Raw genomic sequence first — 14,591 nt, 5'->3', positions numbered from 1 at the left:
GTTCAGAGCCAGCTTGGAAGGTACTGAAAAGAACTAATCATCTTAGAGGACCACGTTTCTCACTTCTTGCTGAACCTGGACGTTGTGGTTTGCACTGTAGCTAATTAGGCCTGTTTTAGAGTTGTGTCTTGAAGGCTGTGCTGGAATTCCCCGATGCTCACATATATCCTGTTCTCCCCCAGAGCCTGTGTGTGGCTCTGCCCCCAGGGCTGGCTGTCTCTGTGCTTAAAGCCATCTTCCAGGAGGTCCATGTACAGGTGAGTGATAACAGTTACTTTGGTATTCTCAATCTCTCACCCTTCACATAACTAGAATTAGGTGGCAAAAAAAAAAATGCCTTCAAAGCTCTCAACTCTTTGGGGTCTTTGACCATGTTTACATGCCAGTGCTTGCTACTGTATGTCAGAAGAGGGAGGCGTGCCATTATGTCTAATCTGTGTCCTCTTACACCTGAAGTAAGACGTACAGCAGACAGGTGTTGGTTATTGGCCCCACTGCTGTTGTGCTGGGCGAATAGCCATGCATTTCCCTGAGGTTCATCTTCTGGTATAAAGATCACTGTCCGCTAGAGGTTATGAGGCAGGAAGTAGTTTTGCCAGCAGAGTTATTCTTTGAGCACTTTATTTTTTTTCTCTCGCACCCCCAAGTCCCTGCCACAGATGGACCGACACACAGTCTACAGTATTATCACCAACTTTATGCGAACCCGGGAAGAAGGTAAGAGGCAAGGCTCTCTGGGAAATTTGAAAAGCAAGCACATGCTATCCCCCACCCCCCAAGACCAGGACTCATTTTAGCCTGGGGGGTTATATAGAAAAGCCAGTACTCAAAGAGAATGATAAAGAGAAATAGGGGGTCTGCTCACTCCCCCCTAAAGTAAAGGATGGTAGAATTGGGGCTGTTTGACATTCTTAGGTCTGTAACAGATATAGAGCGTTATACTTTTCTTCTTCACTGAGTACTCTCTTGGAATAGGAAAAAGCCAAAGGGAAGCCCAGCTTTCTATTCTGTAGGACACTAGTGACCTTGTCCTCTCTTCTCCAGAGCTGAAGGGCCTAGGAGCTGACTTCACCTTTGGCTTCATCCAGGTGATGGATGGGGAAAAGGATCCCCGTAATCTCCTGGTGGCCTTCCGCATCGTGCATGACCTCATCTCCAGGGACTATAGCCTGGGTATATCCTTGTAGCTTTGAATTACTATAGCTGGTTGAAGCTTGCCAGGTGAGTGAAGCTTGTAAAGTCAACTTCATTCTTTTCCTCTTGCTTTAGGGCCCTTTGTGGAGGAGTTGTTTGAAGTGACATCCTGTTACTTTCCTGTTGATTTTACCCCTGTAAGTAGCACCTTTCATTCATTCATTCCTTTATTCATTTAAATATTTGTTGAGTGCCTGCTGTCTGACAGTCCCAGTTCTAGGCATTGAAAGGATAGCAGTGAACAAGAAAGACAGTCCCTGTCTTTAGGAACTTCCATCTCAGTAAACTGGGAAGTGGAGAAGCATTTGCCATCACAGGAAGGATTCAGCTCAACAGGCATTTAGGAATATTCTTAAATTTCTTACCAATATACTTAGTGTGGAGGGCTACAGGATTGTAAAATATGGTTCCTTGTCCTTGAAGGTTGAAACATTTAAGTAATAATATGAAATTGTGTACCAAAATGAGTGGTGTTAAGTTTTTCAGAGAAGACTGAGCTCAGTGTGAACTAGGGTAGGCAGGAACTGATCTCACAGGTAAGATAGATAAGATTTCAGTTGATTTCTGAGAGATGCCGAGGATATGATCCTGGAGTCCAGGAGGCATCTCAGGCAATAGAAACAAACTGACAGAACAGAGAAGACACATTTGAACAGTTTGTCTAGGAGGTGTTTGCTCTGACCCCCTTGGACCTTCCTCTTGACTTCCCTTCTGTTTCCAGATAGGTATGCAGGGTCTTATCACTGTAAGCATTAGTGATCTGGAAGAAATGAAAGGAGTTATATAACAGCATACCAAACATCTGCGTGCTGACTGCCACTGCCTTGAAAGTTACACAGCCATCTTTGCCATAGGGAGCTTCTTACCAGCTTGTTCCAGTTGATATCATTTGCTTGGGACCACCTCTCCTGAAATTCTTTTCATCTCTTATATTCAGTATCTCTCTTTCTAACTCAGAACTTAGATCTTTGATATCATAAAAGCTCTTGATTAGACTACCAGCCAGGTTTCTCTGGTTTTGTTTTTTTTGGTTTTGTTTTTGTGACAGAGAGGGACAGATAGGGACAGACAGACAGGAAGGGAGAGAGATGAGAAGCATCAGTTCTTTGTTGCAGCACCTTAGTAGTTCATTGATTGCTTTCTCATGTGCCTTGACCTGAGGGGGGCTACAGCAGACCGAGTGACCCCTTGCTCAAGCCAGCAACCTTGGGCTCAAGCTAGGGAGCCTTGCTCAAATCAGGTGAGCCTGTGCTCAAGCCAGCAACCTTGCGTTTTGAACCTGGGTCCTCTGCATCCTGGTTCAACGCTCTATCCGCTGCACCACCACCTGGTCATGCTCTCTGGTTTTGTTTTGTTTTATTTTGTGTTTGTTTACATGATAACATTCACGTGATTCAAAATCCAAAAGGTGAAAAAAATATATACCTGTCATCAGGTTTCATTCTTCGTAACCACTTTTATCAATTATGTCTGTACGAAGCTTTTTTCATTCATATATAAATAAATCCTTTAATCCCCTCCCCCCTCAAAATAGCATATATATATATTTACACACACACACACACTTTTCCTATACTTTGCCTTCTTCACTTAACAGTATATCTTGGAAAGTGTTCTATATTCACATATAAATTAGCTCTTTATTCACTATAGAGAGGGGAGAGAGAGAGACAGAGAGACAGAGAGAGAGAGAGAAAAGGGGGAGAAGCAAGAAGCATCAACTCCCATATGTGCCTTGACCAGGCAAGCCCAGGGTTTCGAACCGGCAACCTCAGCGTTTCCAGGTAAATTAGCTCTTTATTCTATATACCTATATAATATTCCTTTGCACGGGAATACCTAATTAATTTCACTAGTCCTCTAGGATTATGGTTGGTTACTAATCTTTTGCTGTTATCAGCAATACTGCAATTTACATACCCTGTACATTATTCTCTCAGATATATGGGTATAACAGTAGGATAAATTCCTAAAAGTGGAATTGTTGAATTATATGCATGTATAATTTGGCAACAGGAAGAAGTATGTTAATTTTTTTGAGAGGTAATACAGATGAGTATGATTCAGCTTTTTTTTTTTTTTTTTTAACAGAGAGACAGAGAGAAGGATAGATGGGGACAGACAGACAGGAACAGAGATGAAAAGTATCATTAGTTTTTCGTTGCGCATTGCGACACCTTAGTTGTTCATTGATTGTTCTCTCACATGTGCCCTGACTGTGGGCCTTCAGCAGACCGAGCAACACCCCCCCCCCCCCCCCCCCCCGCTCAAGCTGGCAACCTCGGGGTCTCGAACCTGGGTTCTCCGCATCCCAGTCCAATGCTCCATCCCCTGCGCCACCGCCTGGTCAGGCTGATTCAGCATTTTTTTAAAGACTTTATTTATTCAATTTTTTTTCTGAGAGGAGGGGGGGAGGGAGGGAGGGAGGGAGAGAGAGAGAGAGAGAGAAGGGGGAGGAGCAAGAAGCATCAACTCCCATATGTGTCTTGACCAGGCAAGCCCAGGGTTTCAAACCAGTGACCTCAGTGTTCCAGGTTGACGCTTTATCCCACTGCGCCACCACAGGTCGGGCTGATTCAGCATTTAAAGGATAATTAAGCTTCTTTTTACCCTTTTACAGCCACCACACTTTCACTGCTCTCAACAGCTTATATATGTATTTCTCAGAGACCTAGGCAAAACAAGACTATAGATAATGATAGGAGAATTACTCTTCTTCAAGCAGCTTTTTGTATGTTCTCACTATAGTCAATGGAAAGCAGAAAGCTCTTTCCAATTGAAATAGAGTCACCTGGCTTTTAGTGGAACTATTTGTGTTGGAAACATTCTTTATGGTCTTATCAGTCCATTTTGGCCGTTTGCCATCGTCATAGTGGTTCACCTCAGTGTAAGTGATGGTTCCTTTGACTTTCTGTATACCTTACCTGTATGCTCACTCTAGAGCCGGGGTTGGCCAACATTTTCTGTAAAAGACCACATAATGTCTATTTTAGACTTTGTGCACCATCTGGTCTATGTTGCAATTCAACTCTGCTATTCTAGCACAAAAACAGCTGTAGACAGTAGAATATAGTACAGTGGCCATATTGCAATAAAACTTAATTTATGGAGTCAATAATACTGTGATAACTATGTATAAATACCAGGTGGGTACTGGAGATATTGGGAGAACACTTTGTAAGGTACATGATTGTCTAATCACTGTGCTATTCACCTGAAACCAATACGAAATAATATTGAAAGTAAACTGTAATAGAAAATTTTTTTTAATTTAAACTTAATTTATGTGGGGTGGAGGGAGGTTGGATAGGATAAAGGGGAGATAAATGGTGATGGAAGGAAACTTGGGGTGGTGAACACAGTACAATGTACAGGTGATGTATTACAGAATTATACTCCTGCAACCTATAGAATTTTATTAACAAATGTCACCTCAAAAATCAGTTAAAAATATAAAAAACAATTTATGGACTTAGAAATTTAAATTTTATATAATTTCACATGTCACAGATATTCTTTTGATTTTTTTCAACCATTTAATAATGTAGAAATATTCTTTTTATTTTTGTATTTTTCTGAAGTTGGAAACGGGGAAGCAGTCAGACTCCCGCATGCGTCCGACTGGGATCCACCCGGCATGCCCACCAGGGGGCGATGCTCTAGCCATCTGGGGTGTCACTCTGCCGCAATCAGAGCCATTCTAGCGCCTGAGGCAGAGGCCATAGAGCCATCCTCAGCGCCCGGGCCAACTTTGCTCCAATGGAGCCTTGGCTGCGGGAGGGGAAGAGAGAGACAGAGAGGAGGGAGAGGGGGAGGGGTGGAGAAGCAGATGGGTGCTTCTCCTGTGTGCCCTGGCTGGGAATCGAACCTGGAACTCCCGCATGCCAGGCCGACGTTCTACCACTGAGCCAAACGGCCAGGGCTCTCTTTTTTTTTTTTTTTTTTTTTTTTTTTTTTTTTTTTTTTTTTAATGAGAGGAGGGGAGACAATGAGACAGACTCCTGCATGCGCCCCAGGCAGGATCCACCTGGCAGTCCTGTCTGGGGCTGATGCTCACTCAACCAAGCTATTTTTAGCACCTAAGGCTGATGCACTAGGACCAATCAAGCTATCCTCAGCACCTGGGGCCACACTCAAACCAGTTAAGCCACTGGCTGCAAGAGGAAGGGGGAGAGAAGCAGATGGTTGCTTCTCATGTGCCCTGACCAGGAATCAAACCAGGATATCCATGTGCTGGGCCGACACTCTATCCACCAAGTCTATCGGCCAGGGCCTCTCCCAAGATTTTGAAAGCATTTCTGCACTTACGTCTAGTTTTCATTCAGTTCCTTGGAGAAGTCTGAATTCTTTCTGATTTGTAAACCTCTGAATTTACTTTTCCCCATCCTTTTTGGAAGCTTTTTAAGCTTGATTTTGCCTCCTGTGTTTAGTGCCTTTCTATGGGTCTGTTTTCATGCATTATATTGGGTACTTGGTGTAGGCCCTACCAATCTGGAAATTCGTGTCCTTTAGTCCCAGGAAATTTTCTTGCATTTCTTCTATGTTTTCTCTATTTCTTCTCTTTTGGAACTATTAATCTTTTGTTAGACCTCTCAATCTCTTACCATTTCTTTCATATTTTCTATCTCTATTTTTTTTATATTTTATGAGAGAATTTCACAATTTAATCTTTTCTATCAGTCATAATATCAATCAAGCCATGAAAACAAAACCACTTCGGTATTTAAAACAAATAATTTAATGCAGGAAATTTATATGAGTGGTGGGAGAGCTGAGAAGCCAAACGGGATAATGAGGCAACCCAGAGGTTATTAACAGCAGGAAGACATTACCATATCTCAGTTGGAGGGACAGAGGGAAGAGCTGATGCTCTGGACCCCAGGGGCTGAGAGTATTTGACAAAAATTGGAAGCACAATGGGCCTATCAGTGAGAGATGGAAGCCATGCAGAAGATACTGTCAGTGCTGAAAGCACCAGCTGAGTCAGAGAGATGGGAAGAAATGCCCTGCCTTCTCCCTTCTCCCTTCTGCCCTGCATTCTTCTCCAAGTGCCTCACATTGGGGAACCCAAGCCCACATGGAAGCCTGGGAAATGCAGGCTGCCCCAGGAATGGGCCTGAGGACAGAAATGCCTGGGATCAGCACATCTCCCTATAACCCCTTCTGTTGGCTTTTTTTTCTTTCTTATTTCTGCACTTTTGCTTTGAATGTCCAAGATCCTTTTGTTGATGATCTCTGAATGTTTTGTGGAGGTAGTGGTAGGGGGTTATAGTGTGATATTTGATTTGTAGATTATTTTATCTTTTTTGAAAACATTGATATATTTTTTAATACTTCTTCTCCCCACATATGTGATCTGTTTCCTCCAATTTTTTTTCCCAATTTATTTGGTCTTTATTTCTAGGTTAGAAGCTTTCCTCAGATAACTGGTACTCTTTGGGAGTTTGCACATGTTTTAAAGTAAAGATTATAAAAAGATCAAAGTGGGAACTCTGAGCACATGGAACAGACTTGAACAGACTTGTCAAGTATGAGCTTCACTGTAGAGGACTCACTTGGACAGTTTGGGGAACTCCCAGTGTATTCTCCTTTTTGGGCTAGTCAGTTCTTCAAAAAAGACCTTACCTGGAAGAAAGGTCTGCCTACAAGCAGATGAGGCCATAAAGGCTAGAAATTTTCAGCACTCAGTACATACTGCTTACTTGGGCCTTTTCTTTTGGGACAGCCCCCAGGCCCTCCACTACATGTACAGCTCTAAGACTAGAGAGCTGTCTGTCCTGTCCAGAGGATCTCAGCTTTTCACGCAGTAGTTAGGGAGGGGTTGGGAGGCAGGAGGTCCGTTTGCTTCCTTAACCCAGCTCCCAGTTCCAGAGGTACCTGGTACTGCCAGTTGCTAAGCATCCCAAGGACCGTATTGGGTGGTTATTCAGCTCCCCCCAAGCCTACTGAGGATTCTGGTTTTCTGGCTCTTAGTCATTTTCTTCTTACCCATCTGCTTTGTAGCTTCTAATATTTTGTTGCTAACATCTTTTATTCTGTTCTCTTCAACCTTTAACTTAATGTCTTTTTTAAAAATGTAAAAACTTTTATATATTTCATGGGGTTTCTAAAGAGGAGAAGTAAAACCTGGTATATGTTTTCAGTCTGCCATCTTCATGCAGAAATCATCAATGCTTTTTATATTGCCAGAATTACAGCTCTTGTATAAGGATAAAAAAAATAGAAGTGTGCATCATAGGGGGATTTTTAAAATAAATTGTGACTCAACCACACAGTGGAATAGTATCAGCCACTAAAACTAATATTATGAAAGATTAATACCATGGAAAAATGTTCATGTGTTAAGTGAAAAAATAAATTATAAATGGTATGTATAAAACAATCACATTTTCTAAAATACATATTTGAGCCCTGGTCAGGTGGCTCAGTGAATAAAGTGTTATCCCAGCGTAACGAGGTTTGATCCCTCGTTAGGGCACGTACAAGAAGCACTTAGTGAGTGCACGGTTAAATGGGACAACTAAGTGGAACAATGAATTGATTCTCCTTCTCTCCCTCTCTCTCCCTCTCCTCCTCTCCTTTCCCTTTCTCCCTCTCTTTCTCCCCTACTCACCTTCCCCGCCTTTTCTCAAATTAATGGGAAAAAAGTTTTAAATAAAATAAAAGTATACATTTTAAGGGGAAACAATGTCTACTGACACATAGTCATAATACACATACAGAGAAGAAAGAATGCACCAGAAAGTTAATGGTCCTGGCCGGTTGGCTCAGCGGTAGAGCGTCGGCCTAGCGTGCGGAGGACCCGGGTTCGATTCCCGGCCAGGGCACATGGGAGAAGCGCCCATTTGCTTCTCCACCCCTCCGCCGCGCCTTCCTCTCTGTCTCTCTCTTCCCCTCCCGCAGCCAAGGCTCCATTGGAGCAAAGATGGCCCGGGCGCTGGGGATGGCTCTGTGGCCTCTGCCCCAGGCGCTAGAGTGGCTCTGGTCGCAACATGGCGACACCCAGGAGGGTCGCAACATGGCGACGCCCAGGATGGGCAGAGCATCGCCCCCTGGTGGGCAGAGCGTCGCCCCTGGTGGGCATGCCGGGTGGATCCCGGTCGGGCGCATGCGGGAGTCTGTCTGACTGTCTCTCCCTGTTTCCAGCTTCAGAAAAATGCAAAAAAAAAAAAAAAAAAAAAGAAAGTTAATGGTGTGATCAGATAGAAAATAAATACCCCAAAGACAAACATTCCCAAGGAACACATAAGAATGAGCATGTCTTCCTGCTGGAGTCTTGATTTCGTACCGTTCTACCAGATAGGGTGTAAATATCAACCTGTTCTTTGGGTTGTCAGGTTCAAGCCTGTGTTCAAAGAGTTATACAAACCCATGACCCTGCTCCCTTTTCCAGCCACCTAATGATCCCTATGGTATCCAGCGAGAAGATCTGATCCTGAGCCTCCGAGCTGTGCTGGCCTCCACACCACGATTTGCTGAGGTAGGTCTAGCCACAGGCATAGAAGGTATAAAAGCATGGGGGAAAAGAAAGGTCCAGTATACATTTTAAGAATGACATCCTATAAGTGTCTTCGGGCTTGTGTGGCAATTATCTTCAGACCTTTGTTGTAGAAAATTTTTCAGTCTCTTCTTTAAAATAGTAATCAATCCCTATCTAGTGCTCTCTTCTAAAGTCCTGTAGATTTGCCAACCATTTTTCAGCTAACTGGGGGTCTGGCCTCATCTTGGCAGGAAGATTGACTTGAAGTCACAACTCCTGACTCAAGAATAGCTCCTTGGGCACTGTCCCTGGAGCACTGGTGGCAGTAAGGACATAGTTGACCTTGGTGTGGCTGCAACACTGCCTCTGACTTCGGTTCTTCTCTCTCTCCCATAGTTCCTGCTGCCTTTGCTGATTGAGAAGGTGGATTCTGAGATTCTGAGTGCCAAGCTGGATTCTCTGCAGACTCTGGTAAGTAACTTTTCTTTTTCCAGACAAATTTGGGAAGGATGCTAAAGGATTGTAGATTATTGGAGAGCCAGGGAATAGTGAGCTTCAAAAGGGGGGGGGGATACCAGGATCTGGGTCTACATGTTGACCTAAAGGCCCCAGCTGCATATTTTCTTGTCCTGTGGTAACTAGTGGCAACCAAGGGAAGGCTAACCAGGGCTCCCTCTGGATGCTTGTTTTTCATCAATGAGTGTGGGTGCCTGTTTTTCTTACCTGGGTATTACTATTATGAAATCTCGCTGGTTTTTCTGCTGAGAGCTAGGCTCCTTCAGATGCCATTATGCTGAGGTACCTGCATATCTTAGGAAGTTTGAGTGTGTAGATAGCTGATACCTCTGCTTGTTTTGGCAGAATGCTTGCTGTGCTGTGTACGGACAGAAGGAACTGAAGGACTTCCTCCCCAGTCTTTGGGCTTCTATCCGCAGAGAGGTGAGTGTTACTTAGATAAACTCACAACTCTTAACTCCCAGTTGTCAGGCATTAGGGGTAATAATACACCCTGTGCTTTTCCCTATGTCTCTGTGCCTGGTTATTCAACAGGAAGCAGTGGGGCATACTTCTAGTTGAATGACAAGGGAAAGAGTTCTTAGTGAGGGTCAGCCGCTTGGTGATGGCAGTTGATCACTTTGCACAGTGGCATTTCCTATCCTTCCGTGGTAAGGAGAATAATGGTGCCTATGGCACCGTGCTGAGTAGAGGGTAAGAGGAAGAGACCTAAGATAAGGGACCCCAATAGTGGCTCCAAGTTGGCATTCTGTTTCTCAAATTGTATGTGTATGAATCCCAACGGAGCTAAGGACTTGGTGAAATTACAGCAATTAAGAAGAAATTCATTTGAGGGGGTTAATTTCCATTGGTGTGCCCTAAAGGTTCTTAAACACCCCCCACACCTAAGGAACTAGGCAGTGGGTGGGTGGGGTCTCACCCGGTGCAGGCTCACCTCAGTAGCCATGGGATCCCTCCCTGACAGGTGTTCCAGACGGCAAGTGAGCGGGTGGAGGCTGAGGGCCTGGCGGCCCTCCACTCCCTGACTGCATGTTTGTCTCGTTCTGTGCTGAGGGCTGATGCTGAGGACCTTCTTGACATCTTCCTTAGCAACATTCTACAGGGTAATGGGGCCATGGAAGCCAGAAAGGGGAGTGAGCATAATAGAAATTCCTTCAGGGCCAATGACCTTTCATGTGTAGACCACGTTCAGTGATTTGGGGGATAGAATCCGGCTTTGAATTTTAAAAATTCAGTGATAACTGCTAGCAACTGTTCCAAGCGTCAGTCTCCAAATTTTATAGACTGCGGGGGAAGCCGTGAGTGTGGGGCCTACTCCCAGGTATGTGATGCACTGCCTCTCTAGACTGCAGGCACCATCTGTGTGAACCGGACATGAAGCTGGTGTGGCCTAGTGCCAAGCTGCTGCAGGCAGCTGCAGGTGCGTCTGCCCGGGCCTGTGACCACATCACCAGCAACGTCCTGCCTTTGCTTCTAGAACAGTTCCACAAGCACAGCCAGGTAAGGGCACACAGTCTTTGCGGAAATGATGAAAGTCCTTGCTAGCATCCCTTTCTCAGTGTTAAGTGTTGAGCTTGAGCTCAGTAGTAGATTTGGGGTTTTGCTCCTATTAGCTGCGACTGGTTCCCTTGTTGACTTTTCCTAACACAAAAAATAATTTACCCCACATCCAAAGTAGCAGGACTGAAATGTTTTAAAATATAGGGTGGGGCAAAAGGAGGTTTATAGTTGTTCATGTGGAAAATAATATAATAGTTAGTAAATAATAATACAAGAATAAACTGTTTTCACGTGCTCACAACCATAAACCTACTTTTGCCCCTCCCTTTGTTCTTTGACTCTAATATTCCTTAAAACATTACAGAGCAACCAGCGGCGGACCATCCTTGAAATGATCCTGGGGTTCTTGAAGCTGCAACAGAAGTGGAGCTCTGAAGACAATGGTGAGGTCACCTTCCGGAGCAAGCAGAGTGCCGTGGATCAGTAGTCTAGAACGGTGGTCCTGGCGTTCTGAGGTTGTAGCATAAAAAATACAATGTATGAGACCTGTTTATTTCTATCCCAGGGTACTTCCTGTATACTCAACAGATTAAGCTCTTTATATCTGCCCCAGATTGTCTGCATCACCGCCGAGTCAGGCTTCCCTCTAACCGGGACTGTCTCTCTCCAGGTGAAAGGCCTCTGAGCGGCTTCAAGGATCAGCTGTGCTCACTGGTGTTCACAGCTCTGACAGACCCTAACACCCAGCTTCAGCTTGTTGGCATCCGTACTCTCACTGTTGTGGGTGCCCAGCCAGGTACACATAAGAGAAAAGATAGGAGTATTGTTCCCTTTTTTGTGACTTTCTGTCTTAAGTGGAAAGAAGTCTTAATTCCCTGGTTCTCACTACAACCCCTGTTGACTTGGTATTTCTAATGGGACTTTGGGAAGGACTGTGGTGGCTGCACGGGGAGAAAGATGTGGTTCATGTTCCCTTCTAACATAGATCTCCTGTCTTCTGGGGACTTGGAGCTGGCAGTGGGTCACCTGTACAGACTAAGCTTCCTGGAGGAGGATTCCCAGAGTTGGTGAGAATCTAAAGAGCAAGAAAGAGCAAGCTGTTCTAGGGCTCTGTGCCTCCAGCTCTTGGCTCTCTCTAGGGGAGGTGGGCCTTGGGCTTGGCTCTGGCTGCCAAGTGGTTGGACATGTGGGACTGCCCTCTTTTCTTGGGCTTAAGAAGCCATGTCCAACTAGGTACTAGAGTCCTGCTCTTCAGCAAGGTGGTCTCAGAAGACCACACTCCTGCATCTGCCTAATGGCAGGTCTGGGCAAGAGAACGGGGGGCGAGGCCCAGCTAATGCTCATCTGCCATGTGCTCCTAGCAGGGTGGCAGCACTGGAAGCATCAGGAACCCTGGCCACCCTTTACCCTGTGGCCTTCAACAGCCACCTGGTGCCCAAGCTTGCCGAGGAGCTGTGTGTGGGTATGTGTCTCTGCTCTTCTGCGGCCCGCCCTTTGCCAGGGAGGCTTGGGGCCTTTGTGCTTGTCATCGCACAGTGAAACCTTGTCTCCTGGGCTGATTGCAGGGGAGTCAGACTTGGCTAGAAGGGATGTGCCTACCAAATGCTCCCAGCATCTGCGCTCTCTGCAAGCCTTGTCAGCTGTATCAACACATCCCAGCATTGTCAAGGAGACACTGCCTCTGCTGCTGCAGCATCTCAGCCAGATAAACAAAGGTAACTACCAGAAATGACCATCCGGGAGTCAGGCTGAGTGGGGACCCGTAGTTAAGTTTGGAGCTGATACTTCTAAGGCACTGGTTCCAGTGTGGCTGTATGGAAGAGTCACATGAGGACTTTTAAAATGAAATACCAATGCCTGGGCCTCAACAGGCCAACTAAGTCTCTCTGTGAGGAAGGGTAGGACTCAGACAACAATAATTATTGAGTGCTCAGGTGATTATAACGTGCAGCCAGGATTGAAAAGTACCACTCAGAGGCCATGCTACTCAAAATATGGTCTATCAGCCAGCAGCACGGGCATCTGGGAGCTTGTTAGATATCCAGAATCTGAGGCCCCGCTGATCAGAATCTGCATTTTAACAGCATCTGTTGGTAACTCGTACACACTCTCTAGTTTGAGAGTATTACATGATCCAGGGCTCAAGTGACAGCAGGAAATGGTACTACAAATCTACATGCTCACATGGGCCCTCACTAGTTCCTAAGCTCCTTTCTTTGCAATGCCCAGCCCCGTGGCTGGGTCCCGTCAGCAGTAGATGGTCTACTGTTACACAGTAGAAGGAACACGACTCAGAGTGTGGCTTGGGTTAGACTCCTTGTGGTGCACTTACTGTGACTTTGGAAAAGACCGTGGGTAGTTTCATTGAGCCCCTACATCCTCCTCTATAAAACGGGGGCAATAGCCCTGGCCGGTTGGCTCAGCGGTAGAGCGTCGGCCTAGCGTGCGGAGGACCCGGGTTCGATTCCCAGCCAGGGCACACAGGAGAAGCGCCCATTTGCTTCTCCACCCCTCCGCCACGCCTTCCTCTCTGTCTCTCTCTTCCCCTCCCGCAGCCAAGGCTCCATTGGAGCAAAGATGGCCCGGGCGCTGGGGATGGCTCTGTGGCCTCTGCCCCAGACGCTAGAGTGGCTCTGGTCGCAACATGGCGACGCCCAGGATGGGCAGAGCATCGCCCCCTGGTGGGCAGAGCGCCCCCCCATGGTGAGCGTGCCGGGTGGATCCCGGTCGGGCGCATGCGGGAGTCTGTCTGACTGTCTCTCCCTGTTTCCAGCTTCAGAAAAATGCAAAAAAAAAATAATAAATAAATAAATAAATAAATAAATAAATAAATAAATAAAACAGGGGCAATAATGCATCTAGGGTGATGAGAAATGAGAAAATGTGTGAGTGCTTCTGTTGCAGAGTCCAGCACAGAGCAGGACCCAGCTCTGAAATCCAAGTAGATGAAAAAGAACCTCCAAAAGAATAAAAGGACTTGGTTCTTTTTAACACGACACTCTTGGTCACTCACCTTTATCTGAAATACCTAGGAGTGCTTTTAGGAAAACCTCACAGAATCCTTTCTCACCACACAGGGAATGGGGTTGCAGGACCAAGTGAAGTTATTGCTGTCTGTCAGAGCCTCCAGCGGGTGGCAGAAAAATGCCAGCTGGACCCCGAGAGCTGCTGGTATTTTCATCAGACAGCTATACCTCGCCTGCTTGCCTTGGCTGTGCAGGCTTCCATGCCAGGTAATTTTCTCTGCCTCACCTCTTCTCCCTCCTTTAGACTCTGGCCTTCCTCTAGTGTTGAGCAGCACTGCCACCCTTGGGGTTTCACTGGTACTGCATTTGTTACCAGCAAAGGCTTATTTTAAGATTCTACTTCAAGCCAAGGGTGCTAACCCAACCAATGACAGGAGTCAAAATCCCTTAGTGTTAGCAGTGCTCAAAAGGATGCACACCTTTTTCCTGTTCAGTTGCTATGTAATTAGATTATTTAGAATTCAGCTCTGGGCTGTGGCTGGTTGGCTCAGTGATAGAGCATCAGCCCAGCATGTAGATGTCCCAGGTTCAATTCCTGTCAGGGCACACAGGAGAAGCTCCCATCTGCTTCTCTACCCCTCCCCCTCTCGCTTCTCTTTCTCTCTCTTGCTTCCCCTCCTGCAGCCAAGGCTTGGTTGAAGCAAGTTGGCCCCGGGCACTGAGGATGGCTCCTTGGCCTCTGCCTCAGGCCTCTCTCTGCTGAGCAACAGAGCAACACCCCAGATGGGCAGAGCATCGCCCCCTAGTGGGCTTTCCGGGTGGATCCCGGTCAGGGCATATGCAGGAGTCTGTCTCTGCCTCCCCTTTTCTCACTGAATTTAAAAAAACAAACAAAAAAAAACAGGCCTTGGCCGGTTGGTTCAGTGGTAGAGCGT

At 45.9% G+C, this 14,591-nt stretch overlaps 1 protein-coding gene across 2 annotated transcripts in view; it reads left to right on the top strand.

The window, feature by feature from the left end:
• MMS19 (MMS19 homolog, cytosolic iron-sulfur assembly component) overlaps window positions 1-14,591 on the top strand; it is a 36,498-nt gene that overhangs the window by 16,680 nt on the left and 5,227 nt on the right. Inside the window, exons 5-19 of one of the 2 annotated variants that reach the window (XM_066238976.1) lie at window positions 183-257; window positions 648-717; window positions 1,045-1,173; window positions 1,270-1,331; window positions 8,588-8,674; window positions 9,071-9,145; window positions 9,536-9,613; window positions 10,155-10,293; window positions 10,536-10,690; window positions 11,055-11,133; window positions 11,361-11,486; window positions 11,676-11,757; window positions 12,055-12,152; window positions 12,256-12,405; window positions 13,768-13,923. In XM_066238976.1, the coding sequence (XP_066095073.1) occupies window positions 183-257; window positions 648-717; window positions 1,045-1,173; window positions 1,270-1,331; window positions 8,588-8,674; window positions 9,071-9,145; window positions 9,536-9,613; window positions 10,155-10,293; window positions 10,536-10,690; window positions 11,055-11,133; window positions 11,361-11,486; window positions 11,676-11,757; window positions 12,055-12,152; window positions 12,256-12,405; window positions 13,768-13,923 (1,561 nt within the window). Of the gene's footprint in view, window positions 1-182; window positions 258-647; window positions 718-1,044; window positions 1,174-1,269; window positions 1,332-8,587; window positions 8,675-9,070; window positions 9,146-9,535; window positions 9,614-10,154; window positions 10,294-10,535; window positions 10,691-11,054; window positions 11,134-11,360; window positions 11,487-11,675; window positions 11,758-12,051; window positions 12,153-12,255; window positions 12,406-13,767; window positions 13,924-14,591 lie in introns of both variants that reach the window. The other variant, XM_066238975.1, reaches the window with a different exon arrangement.

This window comes from Saccopteryx bilineata, chromosome 7 (assembly GCF_036850765.1).
Source record: "Saccopteryx bilineata isolate mSacBil1 chromosome 7, mSacBil1_pri_phased_curated, whole genome shotgun sequence".
Taxonomy (NCBI): domain Eukaryota; kingdom Metazoa; phylum Chordata; class Mammalia; order Chiroptera; family Emballonuridae; genus Saccopteryx; species Saccopteryx bilineata.
The sequence above is the reverse complement of the archived record's forward strand: the minus strand, read 5'-3'. Positions and strand labels throughout refer to the sequence as shown.